General features: G+C 27.2%; 2 protein-coding genes across 3 annotated transcripts in view; one reads left to right on the top strand and one right to left on the bottom strand.

The window, feature by feature from the left end:
* LOC111678816 (zinc finger protein 568) overlaps nt 1–11,247 on the bottom strand; it is a 65,926-nt gene that overhangs the window by 40,838 nt on the left and 13,841 nt on the right. The window lies entirely within an intron of this gene.
* Nucleotides 861–10,257, top strand: LOC111678820 (tropomyosin-2). Of its 2 annotated transcripts, none has more exons than XM_023440237.2 (5): nt 861–1,001; nt 4,467–4,905; nt 6,098–6,317; nt 6,383–6,560; nt 9,774–10,257. In XM_023440237.2, the coding sequence occupies exons 2-5, from the start codon at nt 4,532–4,534 to the stop codon at nt 9,854–9,856; spliced, it is 855 nt and encodes a 284-aa protein (XP_023296005.1). In that variant the 5' UTR covers nt 861–1,001; nt 4,467–4,531; the 3' UTR covers nt 9,857–10,257. The 2 variants fall into 2 exon arrangements, with proteins under 2 accessions (XP_023296005.1, XP_023296006.1); XM_023440238.2 differs by lacking the exon at nt 9,774–10,257 and adding an exon at nt 6,805–6,923 and having other exon boundaries at nt 862–1,001.

Consider the following 11,247-nt stretch of genomic DNA (forward strand, 5'->3'; position numbering starts at 1 on the left):
AGTTTGTATATATACAGATATGTATATATATGAAATATTCAAAAAAGCAAATAATTTACAAGATTTTACAAGAAATTTTTACACAATTTTAAGGAGTTTTTTTTAAAGAAAATGTAGGTCAAATTTTGAAAATATTTAACACTTAGTTAAAGAATGACCTGCCTTGGAAAACAATAGCTATGAAATTAGTTGAAATATACAAATATTCCAAAAATTAGATAGATTTGAATTGAAAAAAATGGAATATATTTCAAATATATAGAAATACAAAAAAAAAGCTTCATTAGATACACACATTTTAAGAGGATCTATTTATAATTTTGAAATAATTTTCAAATGTGAAAAGAAATAGAGAACATTTTCTTAATATGAAGAGAGCCGTTGAGAGAGAGTGTGTAATTGAGTGATCGTATATAGGAACTAGAAGAATTTAAAAAGGAATGAACTTGTTTTTGTGTGTGTTGCTTTTTTTAAGAATGAAATGAAAAGCATAATAGGAAAAAATGTTAAAGAATATAAGAGGTGTTTTCCTCACACACATATATCGGATACATTTATATACATATAGAAGAAAATCGGTGTACTATATGTATATGATTTAAGAATGTATATGTTTATATGGATACACAACATAATCTACACGTATACACACATACAATTAAAATGTTTAGGAAAATGAGTAGGTGCAACAATAATTGGGAAGTTTTAGCAATATGCTTAAGGAAGGCTAAGATGAGAGTAAGAAAAAATTTAGGGGGAAATTTTTTTCATCATGAGATTTTCAATAAAATGAAAATAAGTAGAAGATGAAGAAGAAAAAATATTGAAAATATGCACACACATTGAAACATTGTTGTATGTTTGCTAAACGTGTGTATGAATGTGTAAGTGAAATGAAATAATTTTTTTTTTTGCGTCGGGGGCTTTGTGTGGCTAGAAAGTTGGTCTGCATCAGTGTTCTCGGGGTTTTGACAGCGTATAGTGTGTGTTGGAACGCTAAGGTTAGTTGCTGTTCTACTAACAGCAAAAGAAAAAAAAAAGGATAACCTCAAAAAAAATATTTTATTAAAAATAATTAATATTTCATAAAAAGAAAAATTAAAGACTCAAATTAAAAAAAAAAATAATTTTTTAAAGAAAATTTCAAAAAATCCAAAAATATAAACTGGAATTTATTGTAATATTTCAAAAAAAGAAATATTAAAAAAAATTAAAAAAATACAAAAATTAAGCTTATATGTGTAGACGTGTGTGTGTGTAATAAAAAAAATAATTTTAATAAAAATGTAATTTACAAAAAAAATATTTAAAATTAAAATCCTAAGAAATATGACATAATAAACTTTTGCAAAAAAAAAGAATTTTTAAAAATAATTTTCAAACTTTATAAAATTATAAACAAAAATTAAAAAAAAAAAAAATAACGTAATATTTAAAAAAATATATAATAAAAAAAACAGTGTTGTCAATGCAAGTGTTAAAAGAAAATTAAAAATAACTTAATGAAAAACAACCCAAAAACTACATATATTTTCGATATTTTACAAATAAGGCATTTTGTAATTGAATCTCTACAAAAAAGATATACATATATATATAAAAAATACTTTCAAAACTGTGATGAGTGTATATGTTAATATTTGTATATATATGTATATATATACACACATATACAAATTTTTACTTATACTCAAACATTTAAAACTTTATATGCTCACACACACACACATAAACTTATTTAAAAACACACACACAAGCACGCACACATGCATACATACATATAAGCTTATGTATAAAAGTTTTTAGAAAAAAAAAGTTGAAGAAAAAAAATTCTTTATATAAAATTTAATAAAAATATTTTTTGAGTTTATTTTTATAAATATGCATATTTTGAGAATTTTTAAAAGATATTTTACAAAAAAAGTTTAGAAAATAAAGCTTTTTTAAAAAAAAGCTTTTTCTATATACTAAAGTTTTAAATAAACAGCCTTGAGTTATTACGCCCACAAAACCATTTTCTTTTTTATTTAAAATTAAATTATGAAAAAAGATTTTTAATATGAACTTCTTTTTTTAAATTTAAATTAAAAATTACTTTTGGATTATTGCGTTAAAAGCTTTTTTTGGAAAATTTATTTTGGATTTTTTTTTTAATTTTAAAAAAGAATTTAAAATTTTTAAATAAATTGAAATAATTCCAATTCCAATTAGTTATATGAATTTATGTTTAAAAGATATAAATATTTTTTCCAAAGCTTTTAATAAATATTTGAATTTTGTTTTTAAATATTTAATTAATTAAAACAAATGCAAATAAATTAATATATTAAAATTTTTTATATATTAAATATAACAATTTAATACGACCCTTAAAGCTTTAATCATTTAGGTCAGAAACTTGTTAAAATCGTAATATTTAATTAGTATATTCTCACAATTTCTCTTCAAAGCTTCATTCGTGAATGAAAAAGAAAAACCATGATTCTTTAGTAAAGACAATTTAAAAGAATTGTCAAAGTGAGGGAAATAGATCGATAGATAGATAGATAGATAGATAGATAGATAGATAGATAGATAGATAGATAGATAGATAGATAGATAGATAGATAGATAGATAGATAGATAGATAGATAGATAGATAGATAGATAGATAGAAAGATAGAAAGATAGATAGATAGATAGATAGATAGATAGATAGATAGATAGATAGATAGATAGATAGATAGATAGATAGATAGATAGATAGATAGATTGATAGATAAATAGAAAGAAAGATGAATAGATAATAAGATAAAGGTTTAAAAGGGAAATTTCCCCTTCCAAAACCGGAAATTTTTTAAAACAAAACATAAAAAGAAGAAAAAATGAAATGCGTGAAAAAAAACAAAAGTTGTCCCCCCAAACACTTGAACTGGATCCGCGGCTGGTATAAGATACAAAGTAAAATAGAAACAGCTGTTTCTTGTGTTTACATAAAAATACATTCCTGATCTAATGCGACAAGTTTGTTCTTTTAATAATTTCAAAAAAATGAAGAGTGTCATACGACTGTCAAAATTTCCATCCGTATTTTTTCTCTTTGTGCAATGATTTCATTACAGATTGCGTTTAAAGATAGCTTTAATAACAAACCTATGGTTTGCACTATTTTAAAAGCTTTAAATTTAATGTATTTCATTAAAGCTCGAAGGACCATTTAAAATTTTACATTTATAAAGTAAAAAAGAAAACGAATAGTTTGCAGAGAAACATTAAATTGACAATTTAATAATAATTAAAATAACTTATTAGCTCAATATAGTTCGCAGGACCATTTTTAATAAACATTCTATAAAAGGTAGTAATGAAAAGTTCTTTTCATAAACAGATCTCTCTCGAAGGACCAAAGTTAGTTGTGTGAGTTAATACTTTCAGTTTACTTTTTTTCCGGTGCAGGTCTAACATAGAAAAACTTATTAAATGTACCTTTTAATGTAATTATTCAATATTATTACTTTGGAATAGAAAGTTTTTTTTTTGCAAGACACTGAGAGAAATTTACGAATAATTATTAGCTAAAGTTTTGATAAATATTAAAATACCAAATAAGGTTATTCCACAACTAATATCCCACACATTATATATTAGTGGTTAAAGGTCATATTACATATATTGCATATCACAACCATCTGATTATTTTTATATTTTCTAAGAAACCTAGAAAACTATATTTCAATAAAATAGCAAAAACTAATGCCAACAGTTTCAATTTAAAAATAATTCCAAAATGGCCTCAATAAACAAGCTAAATATATCTTATAATGAATAAAAGTTTAACCCATTTTTTATGTAGAATTTAAAATAAACAAATTATTTGTATAAGAAATAAGAGAAGAAATTAAAAAAAAGACGCCCACACAGTTGTTTTTAGTTAAAATTTTATATTTCAAATATCGAAATACACAAATTTCCAAATATTCTAATGCATTTAATCTGGGCAAAAGTTATTTTTAAAATATTTGAAAAAAGCTTTTTCTTTTAACACAAACAAAAAAGCTATTTGTATGTATTTGGAGAAAATAGTGTGTGGGCATAGAGAATTTTTCGATTTTGAGGCCAAATGAGGCTGCAAATGAACAAAAAAAATGTTTGTTTATATTTTGTTAACTAAAAATATAATAACATTAAACAGATGGTACAGAACTATAACATAAAATTTTTTTAAGTGTAGGATATGATAAACAGTAGGAGGAAAGCTATATGTTAACAGTTTCAAGGCAAATTCAATATTTATGGAATTTATTTCACAATATTTGTTTAAAACTTTGTTAAATAGTTTTAGAGATTTGATAACAATTCCAATTAGTTTTAAAGTAAACATTTTGTAAATCTTTTAAATATTCTCAAAATATTAAGATTAAATTTTTCCTTCAAATTTTAATGTTTTAATATTAATTAAACATTTTTCTTTCATTCTTTCTTTACAGTGTAATATCTTCTTTAATTTTTTTCCTTCCCGTTTAGTAGTAAAAACAAATAAAAAAACACAAACATGGATGCCATCAAGAAGAAGATGCAAGCGATGAAGCTTGAAAAGGATAACGCCGTTGATAAGGCCGATACCTGTGAAAATCAAGCTAAAGATGCCAATTCCCGTGCCGATAAATTGAAGGAAGAAGTACGTGATTTGGAGAAAAAATTGGTTCAAGTTGAAGCCGATTTAGTTTCATCCAAGGAACAATTGGAAAAGGCCAACCAAGAATTGGACGAGAAAGAGAAATTGTTGACCGCCACCGAATCCGAAGTAGCCACTTTGAATCGTAAGGTACAACAAATTGAAGAAGATTTGGAAAAATCTGAAGAACGCTCAACCAGTGCTCAACAAAAGTTGTTGGAAGCTACCCAAGCTGCTGATGAAAACAACCGGTAAGTTGGTGAAATTGAATGATGTAATTGATAGTTTTTTTAGTAATAGAATCTGAATCTGAAAAGGTTTTTCGATATTAAGCTTCGGTTTATATATAGAACTTTTTTAAGCTATAATTCATTCATAAAAGCTTTAAAACAACATGAACTTTGTGAACAGTAACCTCCGGAAGGTTTGGGTTCCAGTATGCTAGACCGAAGGTGTTACGTTCGATTAAAGGGCGCACAACAGGCCCGATAGAGGGCTAGGTGGAACTAACTTACTTGTGAAAGCTTTAATCAACATGTGCTTTTGTTAGCTCTCATTCATTTTTTCGATCACAAAAAAAAGCTTTTTAAGTTATGTTCCTTTAAAAATGTTGTAAGAAATAACAAAAACTTTCGGAATAGCTTTGATAAGTTTGTGCTTTCATTAGCTCCAACAATTTCAAGTTTTCATGATCTTTTAAAGAGTTTGATATAAAAGATATAAACCTAATAGAGGAAAAGTTAATGGTTTTCAAGAGGCTGTAACAACTTCAATCTGTAATGATCTTTTTGAGCTTTTTTAAGCTTGTTTTTCTTAGAAAAGCTTAAGAGATTAGATTCTCTTTTCGAATGACATTTAGCAGTTTATGATTTTCGTTATCTTTATTTCAATTTGAAACAAATATAAACCTAATTGAGGCAAAAAATGACGTCGTTCAAGGGAGTTTTAATATTTCAATCTTTAAGCACATTTAAAGCTTTCTTTCACTCCTTTTTTGTTTTAAAATAAAGGTGCTTTTACAAGCTCTAATCTACATCGATAAACTGGATAAAATTAGAAAAATTTGTATAAAAATATCAAAGTTTGATAATAGAAATAGGAGGTTTATTCAGATAATACTCTATTGGCTTTTGAGGCTCCGTCTCTCTAAGAAAACTTAAACGATATTTTCATAAAGTTTATTCTAAAATATCGGGTTGTTGTTGTAACAGATCGGCTTTGCCCGATAGTTGTTTCCTGGGGAAAAAAACTTTCGGTTGAGCTGTCAATGGGTTGACAATCTTTGGCCGAGTATGACTCAAGCCGTTCCAGAGAAAAGGTCCAATTGTAGTGGGAACGAAAAAATTTCGGATCAAAAGTTAAATTTTTAAAAATAAACAAACTAAAGCCTTTAAAAAAATCAAAATCCATATTAATTAATTCTCTTTTTATTCCCTATAACAGTATGTGCAAAGTATTGGAAAACCGTTCTCAACAAGATGAAGAACGTATGGATCAATTGACCAACCAATTGAAGGAAGCCCGTATGTTGGCTGAAGATGCTGATACCAAATCCGATGAAGTATCCCGCAAGTTGGCCTTCGTTGAAGATGAATTGGAAGTTGCTGAAGATCGTGTCAGGTCCGGTGAAGCCAAGATCATGGAACTTGAAGAAGAATTGAAGGTACTTTAGATAAAATTTGAAAAAAATCGAAAGAAAAAAACTCATAAAATTTGTTTAAAACTCAGGTTGTCGGTAACTCTTTGAAATCTTTGGAAGTATCCGAAGAAAAGGCCAACCAACGTGTTGAAGAATTCAAACGTGAAATGAAGACTTTGACCGTTAAATTGAAGGAAGCCGAACAACGTGCCGAACATGCTGAGAAGCATGTCAAGCGCCTCCAAAAGGAAGTCGACAGGCTAGAAGGTAAGTTTGTAATTAATATTAGGTGACAGGGAAATAATTTCAGGAAAATATTGCTTTAAATATTAAACACTAACCAAATTGATAAACTGAAAAGAAATTTTTTTTATAAAATTCTCTTTTTTATTACTTTTTGTATATATTAATATTTTTATAATTACAAATTTTTATTATTATAAAAATATGCTAAAAAAATGCTTTTTTAATATTATTTAACCAAAAACAAACATAAAAATGCCTTTTGCAGACCGTCTCTTCCATGAAAAAGAAAAATACAAAGCAATCTGCGATGATTTGGACTCCACCTTCGCCGAACTTACCGGATATTAAAAAAACCAAACAAACAAAAACAATTCAAACAAATTACAAAAACACTTTTCAATACTATTGCCACATATACATACAAAAAAAAGACAATTTACACTTGTTTCCTCTGTTTTCCCCCTTCTTTTTTAAACAATTTTTAAAACCTCTATTCCATAACGTTTTTGTAAATTAACAAATATTTTGGAAAGATTTCCTACTTTTTTATCCCTCCAAATCATATTTTTATTAAACTGATTTTCTCCAGCCCTGTAAATACTTTTAATAATATATTTTCATTGTTTTAAATAATTTCAATTCTTCTTTTTTTGCAAATCAATCATTTGAAAACCAACACTCGCTCATTACACATTTTATACAATTTTGTGCTTTTATCCTTAAAAAATACATTTTTTCTTTAAGTGTATATATATAACAAACACAAAACACACTGAAAAAAAACGACATTGTAAAAAGAATTTCAAACAGCGTTTATTTTTAAACAAACAACCTGACCTGCCTTCTACGACTTTTGTAAATTAGAAAGAAAAAAGAGTCAGTCCAACCAACCAATAGAGTGAGGTGATTGTATAATCGCGCCTGTCAATTACAAATATTATAAATATTTTGTTGTAAGCTTTTAAGTAATTTATCTTTTTTATCATATAATTTTGAGTTGTATTTTATATATATAATGATTTTTTTTTAAATGTTTGATGTGGCATGATATTGATTCCAAACAAAAAAACACCCTTGGTCACACAATAAGCACACGTTCTAGTTATTTAATAATTATTTTTCTAGTTTTAGTTTTAATTTTTATAATTTAAAAGTTCAGTTTAATGAATTGAAGCAGTAGGTTATTAAATATTTGATTTTACCAATTCGATTTTCCAAAATGTTTGACATTTGACGTTAAACAGTGATGTCATTTCCCTCTCTCTTTCTTATGTAGATTTGAATTGAAAAGATTATGAAATTTACAATTTTAAATTATTAGTGTTTATACAGTCGAAACTATATATGTAGCTATGAAGACTAAAGTCCGATCAGCAGTTATGACTGAAGACTTATCTGTAGTCAAAACTATAGATTAATTTATAGTTTAAACTATAGACTAATCTGTAGACAAAACTTTTTAGTATAGACTGATCTAGAGACTTATCTATAGTCAAGACTTAAGGTTGATACATAGTCAAGACTAGAGATTGTTCTATAGTCAAGACTATAGACTGATCTATAGGTAAGACTACAGACTGAACTTTAGTCAATACTATAGACTGAACATTAGTCAAATCTAGGGACTTATCTATAGTCAAGACTAGAGGTTGATCTATAGTCAAGACTATAGGCTGATCTTAAGTTAAGACTATGTCAAATTTATAGACTGATCTATAGTCAAGACTATGGACTGATCTATAGTAAAAACTCTAAACTGATCTATAGTCAAGACTATATACTGATCTATAGTTAAGACTATAATCTGATCTTTAGTCAAGATTATAGACTGATCTACAGTAAAGACTATAGACTGATCTATAGTCAAGACTATAGACTGATCTTTAGTCAACACTAAAGACTGATCTATAGTCAAGACTATAGATTGATCTATAGTCAAGACTATAGACTGATTTTTAGTCAAGACTAAAGTCTGATCTATAGTCAAGACTATAGACTGATCTTTAGTCAAGACTAAAGACTGATAGACTGATCTATAGTCAAGACAATAGACTGATCTATAGTCAGGACTAGAGGTTAATCTATAGTCAAGACTATATACTGATCTGTAGTCAAAACTATGCAGACTGATCTAAATTCAAAACTATAGACTGATCTTTAGTCAAGACTATAGACTGATCTGTAGTCAAGGCTACAGATTTATCTACAGTCAGACTAGAGACTGATCTATAGCCAAGACCATAACTGATCTATAGCCAAGACTATAACTGAGACTATAGACATATCTATAGTAAAGACTATAGACTGATCTATAGTCAAAGCTATAAACTGATCTGTAGTCAAAACTATAGACTGATCTGACTAGATATTGTCCGAGATTGTAAACTGATCTATTCGCAAGACTGAAGACTTTTATAATCAAGAATGACCTATAGTCAAGACTTCAGACTGGTCCGCAGTATGACTTTTAAACTTTTTTAGGTTTATGGAACCCAAATCTTAACATGGATACTAGATTTTTTGAAAAAAACCCATCGTTTTGAAGTAATGAAACAATGTAGAGGGAATTATTAATTTTCAAACATTTTTTGTTTAAAAAACATTAAGTTGCATCCGAAATTTAACCAAGCTTTTTAAAAATGTCATCTAACTGTAATTTCTGAACAAAGAATAAGCAAATATTCTCTTAAACTCTTTTGACAGTTAGTGGCAAATAAACTCTCTGTCTTAGAGACACTGGATATAAAAGATATGGGTCCACTACTAAAAGACGCTGTGTATTCCAAAACAAACAAAATACAATACAAAAAAACACACATTTATATGTGTTGCCTTTAACCTTCCTAATTGTTAAAATATTTCTAAAAAATATATATAAATTTCCCTCCTTCCATCAATTTTCCCCCTTTTGAAGAAACCAAAAACAAAACTTAAGATTTCTTTTAGGGAATTTTGTATTGAAAAATGTATGGGACACATTCTTTTCATGGTAAATGTTTCTTTAAGTGTTTGTCTACTACATATTTTTTGTATGCACTGAAAGAAATTTTTTTCTGCACAATATTCTTATATAATTTTACTAACCAAAAAAAAGAAAATCAAAAGAAAATAAAACAAAATATGTATTTGTTAAAGCACCACTACACGAAAATTTTTTTAAATGTTTTTTGTCTTTTATCTTTTTAATCCACAAATTATTAATTTATCTTTTCTTTTTTTCTACCATTTTTATAGACGAATTGGGCATCAACAAGGACAGATACAAGTCTTTGGCCGACGAGATGGACTCCACATTCGCCGAATTGGCTGGTTATTAAATTGTTGGTCTCTTTATAATTTGAATATGTTTTCCATCATCTTGTAAAAAAAAAAATAAAAAACAAAACAAAAAACTTAAAAAAATCAAAATTTAAACAACAACAACACCATCATCTTCATAAGTTACCACCATCACACTGCATGATGCTCCCAGCAAGCAGATTATTACTACACACTCGCACACATGATCCTGAACAAAATATACTATATAATTGCTCCAAAAGATTTTTTCTAATGGTAAATCCTTAATTAATTTTTCCCGGTAGCAGTCTTAAGTATCTGTGTGTAGTGTGAACGCACTCATAATATCATGTGTGTTTCTTCTGCAAACGTTTTTTTAATGTGAATTGAAAATGCCAAATATCGATAATAAACTTTTTTTGAAAAAGAAAATTCATAATTTATACTCGTACATAATTTAATACAATTTTTAATTTTAATTTCATCTTTTTTTAATTAAAAAAAAATACCAAAAAAACAACAAAAAAAAAAAACACCATAATGCTATTTATTTTCAAACAAAAAAAAATGATTATAAATTATTTAAAATAATAGTAACTAAAAAAATTATAAAATATGATTTATATTTTTGTGTATACTACTATGAGGGTATAAGAGAATAATCACGAGAGAGATAGAGCTGTCAAATATGAATGTCATTCAAAGTGGTTGAAAGAGAGTTTTGTAAGATCAATAATAATGAGAGAGCGTTTAGACAAATTAAAAAAAAACATATATTGAAACGAATTATATGTATTAACAATTAAAAACTTAACAATTAAAACATTTAAACAAATAAAGAAAACTATAGTCTAAGAAGATTTAAAGTAGTAACAGGTACAGTATATGAAGTTTTCTTGGATATAAGCAGGAGTATTAGTTTCAAATTGAATGTTTTATTACCAGATTATTTGAAAAAAGGATATATGGTTACTTCGAATCCGAAGGAACCCACAACATCTGGGGTGACAGACCGATTTTTCGAACTGTACATTCTAAAAGTAGATTGCGGACAGAAGTTCAGTCCTTAATATAGCCTATAATCTATTGCCTAGTCTATAGTCTAACCCATAGTCTAATATATAGTCTAGTCTCTAATCTAGTCTATAGTCCAGTCTAGTCTATTATCTACTTTATAGTCGAGCATATATTCTAGTCCATAGCCTAGTCTATAGTCTGGTCTATAGTGTAGTCTATAGTGTAATCTATAATCTAGTCCGTAATCTAGTCTGTAGTCCGGTCTAGTCTGTTATATACTTCATAGTCGAGCATATAGTCTAGTCTATAGCCTAGTCTATAGTCTGGTCTATAGTCTAGTCTATAGTCTGGTCTATAGTCTAGTCTATAGTCTAGTCTATAGTCTAGTCTATAGTCTAGTCTATAGTCTAGT

This window comes from Lucilia cuprina, chromosome 4 (assembly GCF_022045245.1).
Source record: "Lucilia cuprina isolate Lc7/37 chromosome 4, ASM2204524v1, whole genome shotgun sequence".
Taxonomy (NCBI): domain Eukaryota; kingdom Metazoa; phylum Arthropoda; class Insecta; order Diptera; family Calliphoridae; genus Lucilia; species Lucilia cuprina.